The sequence below is a fragment of the Mauremys reevesii genome, linkage group 1, assembly GCF_016161935.1.
Source record: "Mauremys reevesii isolate NIE-2019 linkage group 1, ASM1616193v1, whole genome shotgun sequence".
NCBI lineage: Eukaryota > Metazoa > Chordata > Testudines > Geoemydidae > Mauremys > Mauremys reevesii.
This window is the reverse complement of record NC_052623.1, coordinates 260,385,579-260,409,094: the sequence shown is the minus strand read 5'-3', so window position 1 is coordinate 260,409,094 and position 23,516 is coordinate 260,385,579. Positions and strand designations below refer to the sequence as shown.

At 44.1% G+C, this 23,516-nt stretch overlaps 2 protein-coding genes across 15 annotated transcripts in view; one reads left to right on the top strand and one right to left on the bottom strand.

The window, feature by feature from the left end:
• LOC120369950 (PARP1 binding protein) overlaps positions 1–17,947 on the bottom strand; it is a 117,929-nt gene extending 99,982 nt beyond the window's left edge. For 9 of the 12 annotated variants that reach the window (XM_039483803.1, XM_039483837.1, XM_039483841.1 and 6 more), the window contains exons 1-3: positions 17,843–17,947; positions 15,792–15,945; positions 2,648–2,878 (exon numbers count right to left, since the gene is read on the bottom strand). In XM_039483803.1, coding sequence (XP_039339737.1) covers positions 2,648–2,878; positions 15,792–15,941 — 381 coding nt within the window. In that variant the 5' untranslated portion in view covers positions 15,942–15,945; positions 17,843–17,947. Of the gene's footprint in view, positions 1–2,647; positions 2,879–15,791; positions 15,946–17,231; positions 17,482–17,842 lie in introns of those variants that run through there. The other 3 variants (XM_039483828.1, XM_039483818.1, XM_039483810.1) reach the window with 2 other exon arrangements.
• A 23-nt stretch (positions 17,948–17,970) lies between these two features.
• NUP37 (nucleoporin 37) overlaps positions 17,971–23,516 on the top strand; it is a 34,278-nt gene continuing 28,732 nt past the window's right edge. Inside the window, exons 1-2 of one of the 3 annotated variants that reach the window (XM_039483913.1) lie at positions 17,971–18,110; positions 21,910–22,121. In XM_039483913.1, coding sequence (XP_039339847.1) covers positions 21,960–22,121 — 162 coding nt within the window. In that variant the 5' untranslated portion in view covers positions 17,971–18,110; positions 21,910–21,959. Of the gene's footprint in view, positions 18,115–21,909; positions 22,122–23,516 lie in introns of all 3 variants that reach the window. The other 2 variants (XM_039483923.1, XM_039483930.1) reach the window with 2 other exon arrangements.

Below are 23,516 nucleotides of genomic sequence, written 5' to 3'. Positions count from 1 at the left end.
TTCCTGCTGTACATGCATCAACAGAGTGTGACTCTGTCATCCTTATTTGGTATGGGGAAGGGAGGAAGGAATCGTTATTTAGTGTTATCAAAACAGAGAGCTTACTGCTTCAGAGGTCTTGCCAAATTGGAAGAGAGTGATAGACAAGGCACAACTTCTGCTGCAAGAAGTTGGTAGCAGTGCTGTACAACCAGACCAACAAACCAACCAACCAACCCAAAGACCCACAGACACCTGATTTACTTATGCCTCAATCTAGCCATCAAAAAGGACAAGCCACAGGCCAAACTATCATGTGAGGACAGTTTTGAAGAGTATGTCAAAAGAGCATCTTGGCAAACAAAGATTTAGATGTCTTAGCACACAGGTAAACCAGATATTGGATCACCACTGCAAAATAGATGGAAAAATGTGGATGATGAACAACTTTCTGTATTCTTCAACAGGGTTTTGGAGCGGAGCCCAGAGCTGGAGCGCGGAGCAACAGGTCCAAAGCCCTGTTCTTCAAGAGTGCAAAGGCATCGGAGCATCTTCAAGACCTTATTTGTGCCTCTACCAGTAGGGGTCACTGCACAATGAACTGTGTGCTGCCTACAGACAATATTCCCTGCATAGAAGTGTACATGCCAAGGCAGCGAAGACTGTGGTAACCCACTGTGATGCTTTCTTGGTGTGTCCACAAGTGTAAGTCACCCTGTTATTCCTCTGCCACAGCATAAAAGGAATTTGTTGGTGCTAAACGGTGTGACAGCTCCCTGTCACTCCAATCTGTTACCAGCCAAACTCCTTAGAACTCTCGTCAGCCCTTACTTGCCTTGCAGGTAACACTTCCTGAACACTGTCTTGCAGTTCCTGAACCCCCTGGAAGAGCATTTCTCTGCAGTATCCAGCCCTGTTACTGTACACTCACAAATCTATTGTCTACAAAGAAACAGAATACACATCAGCCTGTGGTCTCAGCTGAGAATGCACACCTCACTTTAAAACACTACTAAGATGAATTTATAATAAAACAAGAATAAGTTTATTAATAAAGAACAGAGATTTAGGGGATACTATCAGATCACAGAAACAGAATATGGTTACAAATAAAAGTATAAATCACACTTTCTAGGGACTAAAACTCAACTCAACAGGCTACAATCCTTGTCTAATGCAGTTTTCTCATCTACAGCCACTTCTTAGCACCATGCAACCCACATGACTGGGGATCCACTGTTCATGAATGCAAAGAGCATTGACCTTTTTGTTCCGAGTGATGGATAACCAAAACGTCTTTTTGCTTCTCCTCATAGCCTCAAAATTTATGGTCTGTGTCACCAGAGTCAGGATGAACCCCTGGAGTTCAGACTCCAGTGTCTTCCCATACTGAAGATTTCACATCCTCATGTTAATTTGTTCCTCCCGTGTATCAAGGATGCAAACGAACCGCCTATTGTCTCTTCCATCACCATGCTCAATTTTTACTGGAGATAGGAAGATCACTATTCTCCCTCTTTTATGGAAGAAAACCCTGTTTCTCCCTTTGTTTCGTTGCAGACTTTAAAGTATAACAGTAAAAGTGTCTAATTCCTTAATACATACATTTCATAATGATATTAATGACTAATATGTCACCAGCTTTCACTTGATATCTTACACAACATTCTTTATAGATAAATATTGTGACAAAAATGGTATTTGGTGTAATAAGTTTGTCAGGCTTGACAGGAGTAGCTGTTACGTGACATTGAACCCGTTAGCAGTGGGCATTGAGGGGCTCTTAGGGTCACACCCACCCACTCTCAGAGATAATGGTGACTAAGATGATGATAATGATGTTGACTAGAAGTCACCAGAGCTATTACATTTAAATGATACCTGTATCAATTACTAGATTTTGTAATATCCTTGGATTGTTGTCGTGATGCTTTGAAGCCTCTGTTCGTCAGAGGATGGAGATGGATGGCAGGAGAGAGAGATCACTTGATCATTGCCTGTTAGGTTCACTCCCTCAGGGGCACCTGGCATTGGCCACTGTCGGTAGACAGATACTGGGCTAGATGGACCTTTGGTCTGACCCGGTACGGCCTTTCTTATGTTCTTTCTTATGTTCTTATGAAGTCACAAAGAAATCCAATTTTATGTCTTGAAATAATATATACAGTCATTAAATTAACAGGAACAAAAGCAAATATTTAAAAGTGGTCTTTTTAATGTTTATGGCATCATTGTTTATCCCGTTTCTATAACAGCACCACAACTCCACATCATATCTCATCTTAAAGTAGACATAATAAGCTTTTAAATGGTATGTGATGTGTATGTTTGTAGAGAGGGTATATTAAGTCAACCAAATGGGTGGTGTCTGCTACTCACTTATTACATTTCAGTCAGGTGAGTTTTCTGCCCCCAAAGACTAGCTGACCCTTAGAAGGACTGTGGTTTCCATGAGACGGGAGGGTAGGGAGAAATGTTTAAATCACAAAAGTTTACTCTTTAAAAACAATTTAGTAATTACAAAACTAAACTTTCTTCCCCACAGAAAAATTAAGCAACAGGTATGAACAATTCATGGCTTCTGAACAGATCTTAATATTATTGCATTTCTGAACTGGAGTTAACCATATTGGTACACAATTTCAAATATAAAGAGAGACATACTTACAGGGGACATCTCTTCAATTTCAGATTCAGGTATTAATGTATGACACTGCTGGCAGATATCAATTAGATCTAACATATTACTCCTCTTTAAGAAGGAGTCATAAGCTTTTTTGATATCAGCATAATTTTCAGGTGCTTCCATATTCTCACATGTCAATCCCAGTTTATCATGTAACAAGTATTTCCAGGTTTCCACCACATCACTAAGAGACACTGTGAAATCTCCATGAAGCTAATATAAAAACAGGAAAAGTAAAAGAAAAGCATTATGCTTTGCTGGTAGTGTAGATATCAAAAACTTTAATAAAACAACATTCATATATTTTTAATACACTCTGTACACTGAAATATTTTAATGCTGATTCATTTATATTAAACTCAAGGAAAAAAATGTTACTTCTAACTAGAGTTCTTGAAGTGTATTGACCATGCAGTTCAACAGACTTAGGCTATTTATTGGGGATCAATTTATTGCATCTAGTGTAGACGTGATAAAAATCGACCTCAGATCGCTCTACCATTGACTCCGGAACTCCACTGCAGCGCGGGGTTGTGGCAGCAGTCGACTCGCCACCGTCCTCACGGCCAGGTAAATCAACCTAAGATACACCCACTTCAGCTACGCGAATAGCGTAACTGAAGTGGATGTATCTTTAGGTCAACTCCCGCCCCCCACTGTAGACGTAGCCTTAGAATATGCAACCTATTAGTCTCTAATTTTTAAGATAACAATGGTTCCTTCTGGCTTTAAAAAAAAAAATCTATGGATCTTTAAAGACCTATGCACATATACTATATTTATATCTGCTCATAAAACTATATTTATGAGCAGATGTGGATTAAGGTTCCTGCGGCCCCGGGTCAAAGCAAGCGGGAGGCCCCTCCACACCCCTTTATGCCTGCAGTCCCAGCCCATTCCGCTCCTTCGGCCTGTGGTCTCACCCCAGCCTTACCCAATTCTGCCCCTTCCTCCATGGCCCCACCCCTATTCCACCCACATTCCTGACCACCCACTCCAGCCCCGCAATCTGTTTGCTTCTTTCTGCCCACCCCCACTGCAGCCCCAAGACTAAAAAAAGCTTTGCTCCTCTGCCACAGCGGGGAGTGAGAATTCCCCCAGTCCTGAGGCAGCAGCAGGGAGCGAAAGCTCCTCCTATCTCGGGGCCACAGCGGAAGTCCCAGCGCTGGGGCTTCCCCCGGCCCACCAGAGGCGCCAATTTTTCCAGGGACCCCCCGGGCATGGGCCCTATTGGCCCACTGGATAATCCGCCACTGTTTATGAGAGTAGTCCGATTGACTTCAACAGGAGTATTCACATGCAGAAAGTTCAGCATGTGCTTAAGTGCTTGTAGTATAGGTTTGCAACAAGGAGGCCATGTGCATTCCAGAAGTAGGAATCTGCATGACAATTTTTGGAGGAAACCCCTACCTTTAAAATATGCATTAACAGAATACTTGAAACAAAGTACCCTGTGTGAGAAGGAGCATGGATATCCAAAAAGGTAAGCTATTTTTATTTTTCTATAATGTAGTTAATACTCCAAGTCTTTATTGTGAAGCTGCTAGGGTTACTACACCCACATACTCAAACAAACCAACAAAAGCAATAAAATGAAAATTTCAGCCACCTGTGACAGAGTATACAAACCCTACATGGGCAACCAGTGGTTAAGGAACTGCTCTAGGCTCAGCCAGCCACACCCATCACACTTGTAGGAAATGCTTCAACTGAAGGAGGAGTTAAAAGGCAGAGGAGCAGCTCATTTGATGGCAGACCAAGGAGGAGAGCAGACCTGCAACTCCAGCAGTGAGCTGAGGGAAAGGCAGAATCTCTGCCCGAAAGGTGTCTCCAGGAGGGAAGGGAGGACCTGCTACAGTCTGAGAGGGAAGCATTCCCCTCTCCTTTCCATATGGGCTCCAAGTTTTGTTAATTCCCCTTTACTTTGTTTGGGCTACCCCAGCAGGGGAAAGCCCTAGGACTGATCTGGCCCAGGAGAGTGGGCCACACCTCAGGAGGAGGCAGTTGCTGCCTGAGAGAGGAAAAGTTAAAAAAATAGGGATGTTTAGTCTTGAGAAGATGACAGCTGAGGGGCCTGATAAATCTTCAAATAAGTTAAGGGCTGTAATAATGACAGTGATCAATTGTGCTCTATGTCCACTGAAGATAGGACAAGTAGTAATCATCTTAATCTGCCACAAGGGAGATTCAGGTTAGATACAGCAGGTCCCTGGTATATGTTGGGGTTGTGTTCTTGAAAAAGGCAACAGATACCAAAAGGATATATACCAGGGACCCGCTGGTACAGCAGTGGGGTAAGCATGAAGGAACACTTGGGGTGAGGGCAATAGATGCTCAGGCCAGGGCTCCCATAAAAATAGGGGGTCCTGTAAAAAAAAAAAAAAAAAAGTGTGCTCCCACTCTGCCCGCCATGCCGGAGCATGGGGGCTTGCCCCACTCCACCCACCCAGCGCTTCTGCTAGGGGCGCAGGGTCAGGTGTTTCTCCGCTCCGCCTAGGCTCCAGCGTCTGGCAGCTTGTTAGCTTGACTTTGCTCTAAATCAGGTATTTCTGATTTTCACCCAAAATCAATATGGTTCTGACCACGGATGCCTAGAACACTCCCTGAGGTTTTGGAATCAGATGTGCTGTTCCAAAGCTATCATGTCACATACAGAGAAACAGTGTACAGCCTCGCTTTGCTTGGCCAATGATGAGGAAGTTATGCAGGGTGGAAGAACGAATTGCAATATCCTACAGAAGGTTCGATCTCTTTCGAGCCAAGGTGCTGGGGAAGTAAGTTCCAATGCAGAGAGTCCTCAAGGAGAATGCTCTACCAGTATGTTCTGTGAGTAAGTTATGGTCACTAGCAGCAAGTTTCTTTGTTCTCAGTTGTTTGTTCCTATTAGTAGATTCAGGCCTGATCTACACTTGAGTTAGGTCAAAGGAAGCTGCCTTAAGTCGACCTGTTAACGTATGTGTCCACACTACCGGGTCCTTTACATTGACCTAAGTCGCCTCTGACGTCAACTTCTGTAATCCACCTCTGTGAGAGGCGTGGAATTTAGTTCAATTTTCATGGGCCGACTGCAAGGTAGTGCAGATGCAGCATAGTGTAATTTGACTTGATTGGCCTCCAGGTAGTGTCCCACAATATTCATCTGTGACCGCTCTGGAGATCGTTCTCAACTCTGCTGCACTGCAGACAGATACACAGGAAACAGCCCCTCCCCTGCTAAAGCCCCAGGAACTTTTGATTTCTCATTTCCTGTTTGATCAGCTTTGGGAGCGTGCCAGCTTGAACACAGCGGATCATGGAGACTACATGCCCCAAACGCGCTCCAGCCTGGTCTGCATAGGAGGTGTTGGATCTCATCATCGTTGTGTGGGGAGAAGAGTCTGTACAGGCAGAGCTCCAATCCAGCAGAAGAAATGTCGACATCTATGCAAACATCACCCATGGAATGTGGGAGAAGGGCTACATGAGGGACACACAGCAGTGCCATGTGAAAATAAAAAGTTCGCCAAGCATACCAGAAGGCAAGGGAGGTGAACAGTCATTCTGGTGCTGAACCCGACACACGCCAGTTCTACAACGAGCTGCATGCGAATCTCGGGGGTGACCCAACCAGCACCCCCACAAGCAATGTGGACAACTCACAGGTGTGTGAGTCTATGGACAACAAGGAGGATGATATGGTGGATGAGGAAGAGGAGGAGGAGAATGGGAGGCAGGCGAGCCATGGATCCATTCTCCCCAAGAACCAGGAAATATTTTTACCCTGGAGCCCTGTGGGTCGCAGGACATCATGGTGGCCAACCATGATGCCAGGGAAGGCACCTCAGATGAGTATACAATTACAATGAAAGTCCAGTTAAACTTTAGCAGGCACACACATTCACAGTAAACATGCAATGCCACTGAAAAACAAGGGAGGTGCTGTGGTTCTCTGCTTACAAGAGGCCGTTCCAGCTACGCTGAGGCTGGCCCCCGGAAAAGACTATTTATGTGGACTGGGATAGCCAAGGAATCCTCCATGGATCTCTCTAGGAAACTTTCATGGAGGTACTCTTCAATCCTTTGCAGAAGGTTTCTGGGCAGGGTAGTCTTATTTCTTTCACCATGGTAGGACACTTTCCCGCGCAACTCCTGAATTAATTCTGCTGGCATCATTGCAGGACACAGCATAGCAGCATAAGGCCCAGGTCTATACCCAGATGCTTGCAGCATCTCCTTCCTTTCCACCTCTGTTAGCCTCAGGAGACTGATATCACATAGGGTGGCCTAGGAGAAACAGGGGAAGTTCTCTTTAAAGGTGCTCTTACATGGGGAAAAAGGGGCATGTAGATGCACCCTGGCCCCCACGTTCCAGATCACCAAACCATGTGGCCACTAATATGCCTTTACTGTGCTCAGCAAATAGTTTAAAGTGGCTGATAAAGGACTGAGGCCCCATATGAGAGATTCCACAATTTGGGAGTGAAAATGTTCCCCCCACCCCATTCGTAAACAGTTTCCTGTGGTGCTATGGGGGAGGGCCATTGTTCGATTAGCTACCTGTGCTCCCGACATGAGCCTGCCATAAATTTCATTAAAGGTGCGGTCACCAATGACCCAGAGGTGGCACACTCACCATGGCTGGAGCAGCAAAACAGTACAGTGAACAGTTACGGATTCCATTATGTTATGGCTTGCACCTACTATAATAAGGGTGGTTTTTTGTTGTTTTTTTAAAACAGTCTTGCTATGGAAACAGTTTTATTCATGTACAATGGCTCCTTTATTTTTTTCCCTGACAGCTGGAAATGTGTCCTTTGGTGTGTCATCAACACCTGAAAGCAGTGTGATTAGAAGGAGAAAGAACATAGGAGGACATGTTCACCGAGATAATGAATGCCTCCAGGACAGCTGACACTGAGTTAAGAGCATGGAGGATTTCACTGTCTGAGAAGTTAGACATGGACATGGAGAGCAGGAAAGCTTCCAATGAGAGTGTGCGGCGCAGGATGAGATGCTTTGGATTATGAGGGACCAAGCAGACATGTTGAGGCATCTGGTTGAACTGTAGGAACAGAAGCAGGAGGGTAGAGTCCCTCTGCAGACCCTGGTGGACAGGCAGACAGCATTGCTTGGTGCAGAATCACCCTCCCCCAAGCGTTCCATTAGGCGTGGGCAAAAAGTCCATTCTCACTTTCACTTAACTCAGGGAGGGAGGAAGGTACAAAAAAACAGAAGGCACCCATTCACAGACCTCTGATGGTCTGGAATGCGGTGTTATGTTACACAGCTGAAAATGTTTCTCCTGTTCCAACTGTACAACCCCCTTTCCCCAAGGTTAGCTTTTCTCTGTTCTCCCTCTTTACTTATGTTTGTTAAATAAAGTAAATAGATTCAAGAAAAAAAATGTTCTTTACTGAGTAGACTAAAGAATAGTGGGCTTGGGCAGGGGGTTGTATTTACAGGGACAGTAATACAATGCAGGTGAAGATTTGGGAAAGCACAATGCACACAAGCAGCTCACATTACTGTGACTCATTATTGAAATGGATATTCAAAGCCTTGCAAATACACATCACCACTTGCTGTGCACTTATTGCTCTGGTGTCTGGCTACTCAAAAATGGCTGCCATGTGATCTGTCTCAACTACCCACCCCTGCGGAAAATTTTCCCGCCTCCCCCCGGATATTATGGAGCACACAGCAGGCAGCTATAACCATGGGGATGTTCTCCTCACTAAGGTCCAACCTTGTTAGTAGGCTTCTCCAGCACCTTTTCAAATGACCAAAGGCACATTCAACCACCATTCTGCACTTGCTGAGCCTATAGTTGAACCGTTCTTTACTGCTGTCCAGAGGGCCGGTGTATGGCTTCATGAGCCATGGGAGCAAGGGGTAGGCTGGGTCCCCCAGGATAACTACAGGCTTCTCAACATCATCAATGTTAATTTTGTGGTCTGGAAAGAAAGTCACGGATTGCAGCTTTTTGAACAGACCCAAGTTACTAAAGATGCGTGTGTCATGCATCTTTCCTGATCATCCTATGTTGATGTTGGTGAAATGCCCCGTGATCTACCAGCACTTGGCAACACCATTGAAAAAGTATCCCTTTTGGTTCATGTACTATTTGGCAAGGTGGTCTGGTGCCAAGATGGGAATATCGCCCCAACCTCAATTAGGGAACCCCCTCATGGCAAAACCATCCACTATGTCCTGAACATTTCCCAGACTCACTACCCTTCATAACAGAAGTTGATTTATGGCTCTGCAGACTTGGTGCACAGCAGCTCCCACAGTTGATTTACCTACTCCAAATTGATTCCCCACTGACCTGTATTGTCTGCAACTGCAAGCTTCCAAATAGCAATTGCCACTCACTTCTCCACTGTCAGAGCAGCTCTCATTTTTGTGTTGCTGAACCACAGGGCAGGGGAAAGCTCTGCACAAAGTTCCTGGAAGGTGGTCTTCCGCATTCAAAAGTTCTGCGGTCACTGCTCATCATCCCATATCTGCAAAACGATGCCGTCCCACCAGTCAGTGCTTGTTTCACGGGACCAAAAATGGCACTCAGAGTGCAGCTGCACTGTGACTGCCAGCAGCAACTGTGAATTTTTTTTTCCTCCCCAATGGCTTCCAGCAGGGCTGCTTGCAGGACATCACTATGTTCCATGCAGCGGGTCCTACTTCGCCTCTGGAAATACTGCAGGAGAAGGCGTGAGGTGTTTGAGATGCTCACAGAAAGAGTGCACAACTGAGTAGGCTCCATGCTTCTGGGGTTATGACATACGCACAGCAGTTTGAAGGCACAAAAACCACTGGGTCGTTTCCTGTTGATATGAGGGAGGGAGCACAATGCATCATGGGATGCCAACGCCATGTTCCCATTCTCCCCTCCGACAATGTTTTGGTCCAATGAGGCATTGCACATACTTCCCAAAATACACTGCGGCAAGTTGCCCTTTGGGATATATACCCTCAATGCACTGCTTTGTGCATCGATGCAGGCACTACTAGTGAGGACGCACTCCATCGAGACAATGAGCATGGTGTGGCCACGCACAATCAACTTCATTAATTCAGGGGGCTTGAGGTCATTAGATAAAGTCAACTTAATTTTGTAGTGCAGACAAACCCACAGTACAGTTCCTACTGGACCATCTTCTTTGAACAATGTTTTATTCATTTTACATAGGCTACTAAACCTTTAAATGGCAGTCATATATTAACATTTTCAATTGCTATGAACCAGCATTGGCTTTAAACCTCTGACCTACTAATAATAGATGTTATTTCCGCTTTCTTTTAATATACTGTATTGATTAGGACATGTCAGTACTACTGACATGAATATTATTCTGCAGATTATAAATTGTCATCTTATCTGAAAGAGTATACATACATTTTCTAAAATATTCCTATTTCAAATTTGCCATGTAAACCCCTTCATAAGGCTAGTAACTGTGAAACCTTTACCCAATTAAAACAGCAGTAGATAAAAGTGTTTTCTCACTTTGTTTTGCAACAAATTCCTTCAAATGTAACTAGTTAAAATAAGACTTCAGTATGATAACTCAGCCCAAACCTTCTCACTAGATCAAGAATTTGCAGAGATTAAGTGTTTACATTTGTGTTGTAAAAACATTTTAAATCCAAATAAAAATGCACTTCAGATATCCATTTCCATGATCAGGTGCCCACCATGACATTATATTCTATTATTCATAGAACCGATTGTGAGAGTCTGTGGTTTAAAAAAAAAAAGTCAGAAAATGTTTTGCTAGGAACACATGCCAGCTGGCTAATATCTGAAGGAAGTTCAAAAAGTTCAATGCCTTCTTTCTGTGATAGACATCATGAAGATTCTATTTCACAAGCATAAAACAAGGAAAGCAAGGTTTACACATTTTAAAAGCACTTCAGTTGTACTTTTTACTAGTATGTTATATCACACATACTCTCTTTGGACTTTTATTAGAGTCTTTGCTCAACCTAGGATTAAATCTTAATTATTCAGGTTTTAGAGGGTTTTTTATAAAGAGACTTCACAGATACTGCAGGTTCTTTCTAGGGCTAACTAGTTAGCAAGGCACCTGCTATTATTGTAAAAGTTGTTTAAGGATAGAAAGAGATGCATGTTGCAGCCCTCTCCCTGGCTGAGTCCTCCTAGTAGATGGTCACCATTTTGCTGTATTGGACCCAACCTTTGGATCCCCCAGAGCTTCAAGATAACTGTCTGAGCAGCAGCCAAGTTGTGTTTAACTTGGGCCTTTCAGGCATACCACTGAGATGCTGATTCACTGCCCAGCACCCCTCCTTGGCATGAAGACTGCAAAATCCCAACTTCTATCTACCCTCAGACCATCCTGAACTTCCCAAGCCAACCCAGTAGTTTATGCATTCTCTCTATCTAGCCCAACAGGCACTCTGGATTATAGTTTAACTTTTTGGGGTACACATGTTCCTTTGAGGCTTTGCAAACACACACACTTTACCCAGAAAGCACAAGAGTTAAAGCTATGCAAAACAAAGCTTCTGAATACTGTCCCCCTTAGACTGGTTTCACCCCTACTGTGGGTCTCTGGATTTGGTTCAAGTCCTTAAGGGGGGGCCAGGTCCCTCCTGCAACCATTTTTTCTGCTGAGATTTCTGGTTCTGGCAATGACATAGCTCCCCTTGCTAAAAGCATATCATTTTTAGAAACAGCAACAATTTTTCTTCGGTCCTGTCCTTCTGCTGGGATTTTTTTTCCTGCAACCTTGTATGGGATTGCTGGCAAAGAGTTGTTAGAAGTCAAGAGATCTGCCTCTAACTCTAGGGTAGAGCTAATCAATGTTGATGACGGCCATGGTTCAGTTTCCCAGACATCGCCTGTTTTCTGCTATAAAAATGGAAGTTAAAGCCACTCTGAAGGTTATAATTAAATGCTATAAAACAGAAGAATTCATATTCATATCAAACACAGACATGTTCCCCAAACTGTCACAAAGCATGATCTTTGAGCTTTATTAAAACACTACTATTTAGTGTTTATTACCGTATTTTCCGGCGTATAAGATGACTGGGCGTATAAGACGACCCCCTAATTTTCCACTTAAAACATAGGTTTTGGCCTATACTCGCCGTATAAGACTACCCCCCCCTTCCGAGGCTGAAGGACCCACCACCGAAGACCCGGTAGGGAACCGTCCAGTGAGTACACCCCCCCACCCATGTCCTGCCCCCCCTCAGAAACCACAACCCATAACCCCCCCGCCCTGCTCCTTGTCCCCTGACCACTCCTTCCCAAGACCCCCAACCCTAACTCCCCCCCAGGACCCTACCCCCTGCCAAACTTGCCCCACTCCCTGTCCCCTGACTGCCCCGACTCCATCCACCACCAGCCCAACAGACCCCAGGAATTCCCACGCGGCACCTACCCAACCCCCCCTTCCCCATCCCCTGTCTGCCCCCCCAGAACCTCGGCCCGATCCAACCCCTCCTCCCCCCCCCCAGTCCCAGCCCTGGCCCTGACCTCTTACCCCTGCCGGGGGCCAGGGTCGGAGCCGGAGCCGCGGGGCCCGGCTCCCCGGGCCCGGCCGACACCGGAGCCGGAGCCGCAGCCGCGGGGCCCAGCTCCCCGGGCCGACACCGGGACCGGCGCCGCAGCCACGGGGCCCGGCTCCCCGAGCCGACACCGGGACCGGCGCCGCAGGTAAGCCGTCCTGCCCCCTCCCCCTCCCCCACACGCCCGGCTTACCTGCCCACTCCTTTTTTCAGGCTTTCCGCGAACATTTGATTCGCGGGAAGCCGGGGAAAGGGAGGAGAAGGAGGGCGGAGCGTTCAGGGGAGCGGTGTCATCTATTAAGCCTGCTCGGATTGGCTGAGTCAGAGAGGCAGGCTATTACAACCTTTGCCAATCCGAGCAGGCTTTGTATGCATTAATGGCATACACCAGAGAGACGCCTCCCAGGATTGGCTCAGCCGAAGCCTGTTTATACCCGGCGTATAAGACGACCCCCGATTTTTGGGGGTTGTTTTTTAGTTTAAAAAGTCGTCTTATACGCCGGAAAATACGGTAGTATTGAAAATATTTCATACCATTCTAAGTAATTAAGTTATGTACCAATAAAATACAAACATCTATTAATTACACATCATGGGATCACACTTTTTGTTTCAGTCCTCATGGAGATATTTAAAAGAAAAAAGATGAAACCCCAAACAAGACGAAGTACAGCTCTCCAAGTTCCTTAATGGGGATTGAGTTTACACAATAGCTTTGAAGTGAGTATAATGCAACAGGATTTACTTCCTTTGCGTGAGTGAGGGCACACCAGATCACTCCCACTAATATCATTTAACTAGGCAGTAAAAAATAATCAAAAAGACATAACAGTGGATGGACTGGTCATTCACCTCAGCCAACAGACACCCTTCAGTGAGAAGACTGCTGTATCAGTGGCACATCCTGGTCAGACTGACCTACGTGGGCTAAGCCAGTACACCATCTTTCAGGGTACAGTCCTGGCCACAGCAGTAACAAAATTCTGACCTCTCCAGCGAGGTCCAAATCTGGGGCTTCATTAGGAGAAGTGATGGAAGAGGAACAGAAGAAGAGGACAAGAAAAAACACTGTCTTCTCCCAGTGGATAAGGCACAAAGACAGCTAATTGGTGCATATGCACCGCAGCCTCCCTTTTAGAATACCGATGCGTAAGCCACAGAGGAAGGCTTGAGCTACACTACAGAGTTAGGTTAACATAAGCGGTCTTCTGTCAACCTAACTCTGTAAGCATCTACACTACCATGTTGCTCCCATTGTTGTAAGTTGCCCACTATACCAACCTAAAAACTACACCTCTGTGATAGGTGTAACGCTGAGGTTGATGTAGTAAGGTAGTGTCTGTGTAGACACTACATTGCTTAAATTGCCTGTTGTTGCCAACCCAAATCCCACTACCCCTGGGCAGCAGGGCTCCAGCTGTCAGTGCCCCCACAATGCCCCACTTAAATTGGTGCAAGCACTCCTGGTGAGGCACACACCACCACCAGACAAAGCATAATGTGGACACAGAGCCGATTTAATTACTGCAGTGGCTACAGATTGGCTTAACTTAAGTCAACTTAATTTTGCAGTATAGGCATGCCCCAGTACATGAACTAGGGGAAGACAAGTAGATGTTCCTCCACCTAACACTCCTGTGGGGCCCAATCCAGAAAGTGTATTCAGAACTCACCAATCAGATCAAGCCCCTATAGCGTGGACCCCAGAGTAGTACCATCCTGCGCTGGTCAAATCTGGCCACTATATGGGTTTAATACCCAGTCCATCTCTCCCTCAATGTGAAGAGGACTAGGCACACTTGTGGTAACCAAGCTGAGATTTTCCCCAGACACCTTAATCAAACACATACTTCAATAGGTTAATTAAGTGCCACACTGGTAAATAGTACAATGGGTCAATGATATGTTATTCTTAACCTTTTTCCAGAGGGTATGGCTGGAGAGTCTTGCCCGCATGCTCGGGGTTCAGCTGACCGCCATATTTGGGGTCGGGAAGGAATTTTCCTCCAGGGTAGATTGGCTGTGGCCCTGGAGGTTTTTCGCCTTCCTCCGAAGCATGGGGCAGGGGTCGCTTGCTAATGGAGTGGGGAGATCGGCTAATGTGGCCTGCATCTTGCAGGAGGTCAGACTAGATGATCATATTGGTCCCTTCTGATCTATGATTCTATGATTCTATACTGGTTTGGATTAAAACATAAAATAAGTTTATTAACTACAAAAGGATAGATTTTAAGTGATTTATAATGGATAACAAGCAGATTACCTAGCAAATAAACAAAACACGCAAACTAAGCTTAACCTATGTAGTACATCGGATATGAATAGCAAATCCTTGCCCTAAGTGATGATACAAGCAGGCTGCAGATTCTTAAGGGGCAAACTACATTGGCTTACAGCTTGGAATCCCCAGGTGTTCTATTCACAGGCTAAAAATCCCTTTAGCCTGGGTCCAGCACTTCCCCCAGTTCAGTCTTTGTTCCTCAGGTGTTTCCAACTGTCTCTTTGGGTGGAGAGTTAATGAAGAACCATGATGTCACTCCCCTGCCTTAAATAACCTTTGCATATGGTGGGAACCCTTTGTTTCAAAGCTTGGTTCCCATGCCAGTCAGTGGAAAAACTCTGATATCCCAAGAGAGAGTCCAGCACCATGTGACCTGGTCACATGTCCCTGTAGTGTCAAAGCACTCATGAGTCAGAGGCTGTTTCTAGCATCCTCAGAAAGACTCCTCCACCCCCACCCTGGTGGGAGATAAGCTTCTAAGACCTATTGTTTTTTCCTAATGGCTCAATAATTGAATGGGCCCTTCCCAGCCAGCCATCTAGACTGAGAGCCTTTTGCCTAGTGGGCATTCCCCAGGTGTAAACACATTTGTAATACAAATGTATAGTCAATATTCCTAACTTCAGATACAGAAGCAATACATGAACACAAATAGGGTAATCATATTCAGTAAATCATAACCTCTCCAATGAAATCTCACATTCATTTTATGCAAGATAAGTAATGATGTCATAACCATATCATAATATCACTATAAAGAGTATGTGGTACAGTGTCACAGGCACCTAACACCAAGAACGGGTTTGCCTCTGAGAATCCCAAGCAGAGATAGGTGCCTATCTCCAAGAGAAGAGCAGGGCTTAACACACATCGCTCAGCTTGGCACCTCAGGCAATGAGCCACCTAGCATCCTGGCTTTTGTGAATCCCATTCTAAGTTGCCTCTATCTCCCCCCATTCATTGTACAGTGGCACCAAACTCAAGCTGTGTGAATCCCAGTGATTTTCTAGGCACCTGAATGTTAGGTGTGGCAACACTCAGCATCACCACAACCGAGCTCCTTTGTGAATCTACCCCCTAGTGGCCAGAATGAACATTGATGGAAGAGGGAGAAATTGAGAAGTCACACGAAAAAAACAAATCTCGGAAATATTATTGTAATACTGAAGTTGAGAAATTAGGCATACAAAAGTCAGCAAATTAAGTCCAATGTTTTAAAATGTGTGCCTAAAGTTAAGGCTCCTAAATCTTATTAATGCCTAAATATAGCAGTCTGATTTTCATAAGAACTGATTGCCCAGCAGCTTCCATTGGCAGATCACTAACCTGTTTATTGACTTCAGCCATTGATAGCTGTAAAGCCATCATCATGCAGTCTGCACCACAAACAGTAGTCCTTTCTGAGTCTGAAAATAAGCACCATTGTCTTCTAAAACACTTGATCATATTTACGATCTTTTGCTGAAAGGTAGCCATACTCCTGAAGTGGAACACAGAGAGAGTGAATTAAGTCTATAAATATAAATGCAGTGTTAAAACCATCATTTTCTAATTAACACTTTGGGGACAAGGCACCCCACATTTATCACTCTCTCTCCATTCTCGCTAATTCTATGCAATTGCTGTGATTTATTCCTCTGACTTGTCTCAACATAGTGCCCCCTCCCCATAAAGAAATCAGAATACAGAGTTTATGCAAAAAGACTACGGCAGTGGTTTTCAAACTTTTTGAGCTGAGCCACTCCTTTGAGTTAAAATTTTTGGTTGCACCCTCAACCTAGACAAAAAGAAGCGAGTCAGGGGTGCAGTGGAACACTCCCTCCCCGAGCCTCATCACACTGGGCTGAAGCCTGAGCCGCCTGGCATCACTGCTCATCCCCCGCAACTCCCCAAATGTTCCTCTGCACCACCAGGGGGGATGCCCCACAGTTTGAAAACCTCTGCTCTAAGGATAACTACTCATTGTAGCAGGCTAAGCTGTATTCCCTCTCTTCTTCTATCCCCCAGAAGAGAAGTACTTCTGGTGCCAAGGCACTTGCATCATCCATCACCACCTCTAGTTCTGCCTGTACAAAATCATCATAGGAAGTGCCAGACTTCAGGTCTGATCAAGTATATCTAATTCAGCATCTAATGCAGCCAGCACCAGATGCTTCAGAAAGGTGTAAGAACTCTGCAATAATCAGAAATGCACCCCACATTAGATCTCATCATGATCTCAAATAACTTGCGATCAGCTTAAATCCTGAAACATGGGTTTAATACTAACTCCACTATCCTCATTATTCATATAAATAGCCAAACTCTTTCTGAAGCTTGCAAAATTCTTGGCCTCATTGACTTCCCGTGGCAATGTGTTCTTCCATTTAACTACACATTGTACGAAAACTATTTCCTCTTTTCAGTTTTTAATTTGCCACCTTTTAATTTCATTGAATGTCCCCCCTTTTCTTGTATTATGGGACAGGGGAAACAGAAGCTCCCTATACCATTCATTTTTATGTATCAGAGGGGTAGCCGTGTTAGTCTGGATCTGTAAAAGCAACAAAGAATCCTGTGGCACCTTATAGACTAACAGACGTTTTGCAGCATGAGCTTTCGTGGGTGAATACCCACTTCTTCAGATGCAAGTCACTTGCATCTGAAGAAGTGGGTATTCACCCACGAAAGCTCATGCTGCAAAACGTCTGTTAGTCTATAAGGTGCCACAGGATTCTTTGTTCCATTCATTTTTATATGCTTTTTATCATGTCCCCTCTTACTCACCTCCTAAAGTAGGCAATCCCAATCCTTTCAATCTGTCTTCATGAGCATGCTTCCAGGCCCTTAATCATTCTCATCACCCTTCTCTGAACCCTCCTCTAACACTACAACATCCTTTTTGAGACAGGATGACCAGTCCTGCCCACAGTATTCCAGACACGGCTGCACCTTCCTGTTGTCCATAAAAACTGAAACTTTTAACCCATGTTTAACTTTTAGGCACCCCAGGCACGTGCCTACTGTGGCTAATTGGAAATCCAGCGGGAGGGAGGGGGGTAGTGGACAGGGTTAGGACGGTGCTAGAAGCTGACACAGCCCATGGAGGGCGGGGAAGTCACCGGTGGCCCCACTCTATTTAGAGAGCCCCCGGGCTGGGCATCGCCCTGTCACAGCCCACTAGGCTGCGGGGCCCGCGCGAGAAGCGAGAGGCCGCGCAGAGACTCCGCCCGAGCCAGCCGCAGGGACTGGCCCTTCCGGGGGCAGCTGGAGCACGGCCCGGCCCCGCCAGAGCGCAATGGTCACGGCCGCTGCCCCCCGCCCTAGACTCCCGCCCCAGGCACTCCCAATCCCGCCACCCCCGTCCCCTCTCCCCGCGGGAGGGAGCAGAGAGTTACCTGGCCCGCCTGGGGCAGCTCGGCCGGTCCCTAGCGCAGAGAGGAGCGAGCGGGCGGGAGGGCGGGCGGTTGGTTGATTGGTTGCCTAGTTACCCACTCGCACGCGCCCAGCCGCCGGAGGTTTAAATTTAAATCTCCCGCAGCTGCCCAATCACAGAGCGGGTAGCCTCTGACCCGGAAACACAAGGCGCTAGGGCCGGAAGCGCCCACGAGGTAGTACAAACTCTTCGCGGGAGAGAGATCGGCAGGCAGGCAGGGAGGCGCAGATGTACGTAGGTGGCAGCGCGTGCGTGCGTTTGTGTGCCGCCCGGTGCCGCCAGCCGTCGCGCGCTGGGGCCCAGGCCTGCGCTCCCGTGGGGGCCGGGGGAGAAGGGGCCCCGTAGAATCTGCCCTGTCGGGGGCTCTCTGGGCTGCAGCCCTTGGCCTTGTCCTCTGCACCCCCCCCACCCCCAATGTCTGCTGCTTGCTCCCCTCGCCCCGTGTCTCCTCCACGCTTCGTCCCTTTCCCAGCTGTGTTCAAAGAGACCCGGGTGCGGCGTGTCCCGTGTGCCCAGGGCGCGCTCAGGGAGCGAAGCAATGCCCTGCTGCTAGCCCCCACCGTTAACAAAGCGGGAGCCAGGCCCCAGATCGGCAGCAGGTTTGGGAGGAGGGGTGATTTAAATTCGCCCTGTGGGTTTTGAATCTCTCGGATGTATTTGGCTCCTGGTTTTCAAGGTTCCTCTCCCCCAGAGAAACTTGCTTTAGATGAGAATCCAAGCTTTTTTGTTTGGCTCCAGGAGCTGGGACCTTAAGAAGAATACCAAATAGGGCAAGATTTCTCATAAAATCACGAGTTAGCAACACTAATAACATATCTCCTGCTGCCTTCCCCCCGCTGAGATGAGTTCCCACTCTATTGGGTGATAACATTTGTTATCCTTATAGATGGGGAAACTAACATAGAGGTGACCAAGAAAACTCAGTCAAAGATATTCATAGATTTTTCTCCCAATGGGTGACTTTTTTGCCTGCTTTAAGTCAGCGCTTTAAATCTTTCCTTACCAATTTGTTGATGCTCGTAAGTTACTAGATGCTTGGTTTTGTTTACGTTCAGCACTTTGATAGGCCTTCTACAAATCTTAATTATGTGAAAAATGGTTTCTTTTAATATCAAATGTGGAATATGATGTCATCAATCATGTTTTTCAGTATAAGAAGAAGAATCTAAGGAGCTGTGAGAAGCATAGGCCTCAACATTTGCCTTTTTCCAGAGGGATAGTGGAGGGGAGCTCAATAGGCCAACTATGACTCATTATCTGTATCAATATAACAAGGTGCTTACGTCCACCAGACACATGCACAAATATGTTGATGCAAGGCAACTTGCATCAACCTCCCTTCATAGTGTAGAACAACAGGCATTACAATTCTGTTTTCTGACATTTATTTATCTTTTATCCAAACATGCTTGTAACACCACACATAAGCAGCACCACTAAAATGTAGTAGTCCTCCTCTGCACAGTGGGCTACACAAGAGTGTGGCAGGGAAGATTTTGTCCTTTACTCCTGTGAAAAGCTCCCTGAGATATCTAACATCCGTGCACGTGCTTGCTTAGGGATCTGAATATGTTGGAGATGTGAGGATTCTTCCACATCAGTGTTAGCTGTCGAATGCCAGTGGACTGAATAAAGAAAACTGTTGTGAGCTCCCTGCAACCACCAGTTCTACAGCAGATCTGAACTAGTCATACACAAAAAATTCAGTGGACATTTTGGTTTCATCTGGTTTTAGAGCTTTATATTTAGGGAGTATCTTTATTGATTGATGGCTTATTGAAGGGTGGACATGGCGAAAGTGTTAAAACTTGGTTCCATTCTGAAAAGTGACTCCAGAAAAAATGACTATATATTTTCAAAAGTAATTAGGGCTGTCGATTAATTGCAGTTAACTCAGATGAACAACTCAAAAAAATTAATTGCGATTAAAAATATTGCGATTAATCGCAATTTTAATTGCAATGTTAATAGAATACCAATTGAAATTTATTAAATATTTTGGAAAATATTTCTACATTTTCATATATATCGTATTCTGTGTTGTAATTGAAATCAAAGTGTATATTATTTTTGCTTACAGACATTTGCACTGTAAAAATGATAAACAAAAGAAATAGTATTTTTCAATTCCCCTCATACAAGTACTGTAGTGCAATCTTTGTCGTGAAAGTGCAATTTATAAATGTAGATTTTTTTTTTGTTACATGACTGCACTCAAAAACAAAACCAATGTAAAATTTCAGAGCCTACAAGTCCACTCAGTCCTACTTCTTGTTCAACCAATCACTAAGACAAACAAGTTCATTCACATTTAAGGGAGAGAATGCTGCTCTCTTCTTATTTACAATGTCACCAGAAAGTGAGAACAGGCATTTGCATGGCACTTTTGTAGCAGGCATTGCAAGGTATTTACATGCCAGATATGCTAAACATTCGTATGCCCCTCATCTTTGGCCACCATTCCAGAGGACATGCTTCCATGCTGATGACACTCATTTAAAAAAAATAAGTGTTAATTAAATTTCTGACTGAACGAATTGTATGTCCCCTGCTCTGTTTCACCCGCATTATACCATATATTTCCTGTGATAGGATGATGAACCAGCACATGTTCATTTTAAGAACACTTTCACTGCAAATTTGACAAAACACAAAGACGATACCAGTGTGAGATTTCTAAAGATAGCTACAGCACTCGACCCAAGGTTTAAGAATCTGAAGTGCCTTCCAAAATCTGAGAGGGATGAGATGTGGAGCTTGCTTTCAGAAGTCTTAAAAGAGCAACACTCGGATGCGGAAACTACAGAACTCAAACCACCAAAAAAGAAAATCAACCTTCTGCTGGTGGCATCTGACTCAGATAATGAAAATCAACATCGTCAGTCCGCATTGCTTTGTATTGTTATCGAGCAGAACCCGTCATCAGCATGGATGCATGTCTTCTGTAATGATGGTTGAAGCATGAACGGACATGTGAATATTTAGCGCATCTGGCATGTAAATATCTTGCGATGCCGGCTACAACAGTGCCATGAGAACACCTGTTCTCACTTTCAGTTGAACAAGAAGCAGATAGCATTACCTCCTGCAAATGTAAACAAACTTCTTTGTCTATTATTAGGTGAATTGAAAAATACTATTTCTTTTGGGGTTTTTTACAGTGCAAATACTTGTAATTCAAAAATAAATATTAAGTGAACACTGTAAACTTTGTATTCTGTGTTGTAATTGAAATCAGTATATTTGAAAATGTAGAAAACATCCAAAAATATTTAAATAAATTGTATTCTATTATTGTTTAATAGTGCGATTAATCACAAATTTTTTAATTGTGCAATTAATTGCGATTAATTTTTTAAATCACTTGACAGCCCTAAAAGTAATATTAAACAAACAAAACAAAATGAGCATTTAAAAATATTTAAAATGTTTAAATTGTTTAAACAGTTTTAAGTGATACTGCAGTCATTATTGCCAACACCAAAAGAAAATAAGTCTGAGTTGCTTATGTGTGCCAGTGACTTTCACATCAAGTTTGTCCAGTTTATAAGTTTAAAAAATTAATACTTGAACCTTCAAACTACCAACCCTGCAAAGGCAGCCTGGGAACTGAAATTATAGCTGTTTATCATCATTGTCAATAATAAAGATTCTGCAGGCCAAGTGCCCTCATTTACATCTGGTCAACCCCAATTGTGTTCACATTCTACCTTCAGTTATAGATATGCAAACCTATTGCATAAATATAAATTAGATCAGAATTAGAAGACCATGGGGTTGCAAAGGTGGCCTTACAGTTGGGAATGAACAATTATCTCGATGTACAAGCCAGAAAAGAATTCATGTCAGGAAGTTGTCATCTTAGATGACAATTTCAAGAGTAGAACTGCATTCTGACTTTTAAATATTGATTCTAAAGACAACCTCTTCTGTTTTGTTGTTGTAGCTGCTGATAAACTAATGTTGTATTTTGATACACTACTGTGGCAGCAAGTTCTCTAAAACATATATATTTATTTTGATATATAGCTCCATGCCCTACAGAAGAAGTTACATCTGTGCTAACTTGATTTTTACCAATGAAGATGAAGCAAGACTCTGCTCGAAATGCTACCTACACTGTGGATTGTGAGGATTATGTGCATGTGGTGGAATTCAATCCATTTGATAGTGGAAATGTAGGTTCCCTAATTGCATACGGTGGCAATAATTATGTAGTTATTGGGACTTGCAGATTTCAGGTGAGTATATGTTTTTATCAAAGATTTTGTTAGTTTACAATATTTAATAAAGATGAATTAAAAGGCACTGATAAAATAGTATGTTGGAACAAAAACATTTTTACTCTATTTGTAATGGGTCTAATATATATTCGCCAAATAGCTCTGCTTCACACAGAAACACATTGTAACTGAAATTATAGATAGTTCTCTGTGAGGTTTTCATTCTGCTACTACAAAGTTTCATAATGTCATAGTTCACAATGAACAAGATTTACACTGAAGATTACTTGGAAAATAATCTTTGTTGCAGCATCTCTGAAGATCCTAACTACTACCTGAAAAGTTATGCAATTCTGAGTTCACACTATTCTTTATGTAATTGGGTATCTGCTGTGCATCTACGAAGTGCTGTGTTTTATCACATTCTATTCAACTTTTTCTTTAACACCAATCTGAGTCCTGATCTGTATTTTGGGTACCTATTATTAATGATTTGTGTCCATGTTAAGTTTCTGGCTAGCTCCCAAAATCCCAGAGATTAATTAAATTATTTCTGCTTCTAAATGAGTTATATTAAAATATTGCAATATTTCAGAAAATAATATTTTGAAGGAAAGAGTGAGCTGTTGTCCTGTGTGGTACAAATATTTTGCATTTGTGATTTTTCTCTTAGATCTATCTGGCTTTTTAAGAAATGGTTAGGCCTGAAATGAGGACCTAACTTTGTGATAAGTAGTATATAGTTCGCAAGGTGCCTTTTTTCATGATAACTGACTCAGTGATAAAAATTATGCCATAAACTAGTGATTACTTTTAAAAGGGTCTCAGATAAGAGGGAAAAATCTTGAAGTATTCCTAGCAAACATGGCAGAACCCCACAAAATATATCAAATGAATGGCACTCACATGTTTAAAATTCTTATACTGCTTTATCTGCATTGAAATACAGAATTTTACAAGTAGAAACAGTTTTATTTGACTATGAACATCTCTGCATACTTACTGTTGGCAAATAGCTGGGTAAAACTTTAAGATATTATTCTGTGCCCATAATTTTATAAATAATCAAGTAATACAAATTGTTTAAAAAGGGGCGTACAGTATCTTATAGTGTTAGGTTTTCAAGCACATAAACCAAAAAGAAACCCATGGGGGAGCTTTTTATCCTTGAACCAAATTTCTAAAATCTTTGCACTTGGCTGTGTGTGATAGAACACTAAGGCATATGCAATAACAACAATATATTCATAAAAGCAACAAAGAGTCCTGTGGCACCTTATAGACCAGGGGTGGGCAAACTACGGCTCGCGGGACTGTCCTGCCCGGCCCCCGAGCTGACCCAGGAGGCTCACCCTTGGCCCCTCCCTTGCTATCCCCCATCCCCCGCAGCCTCAGCTCGCTCGCTCCGCCGCT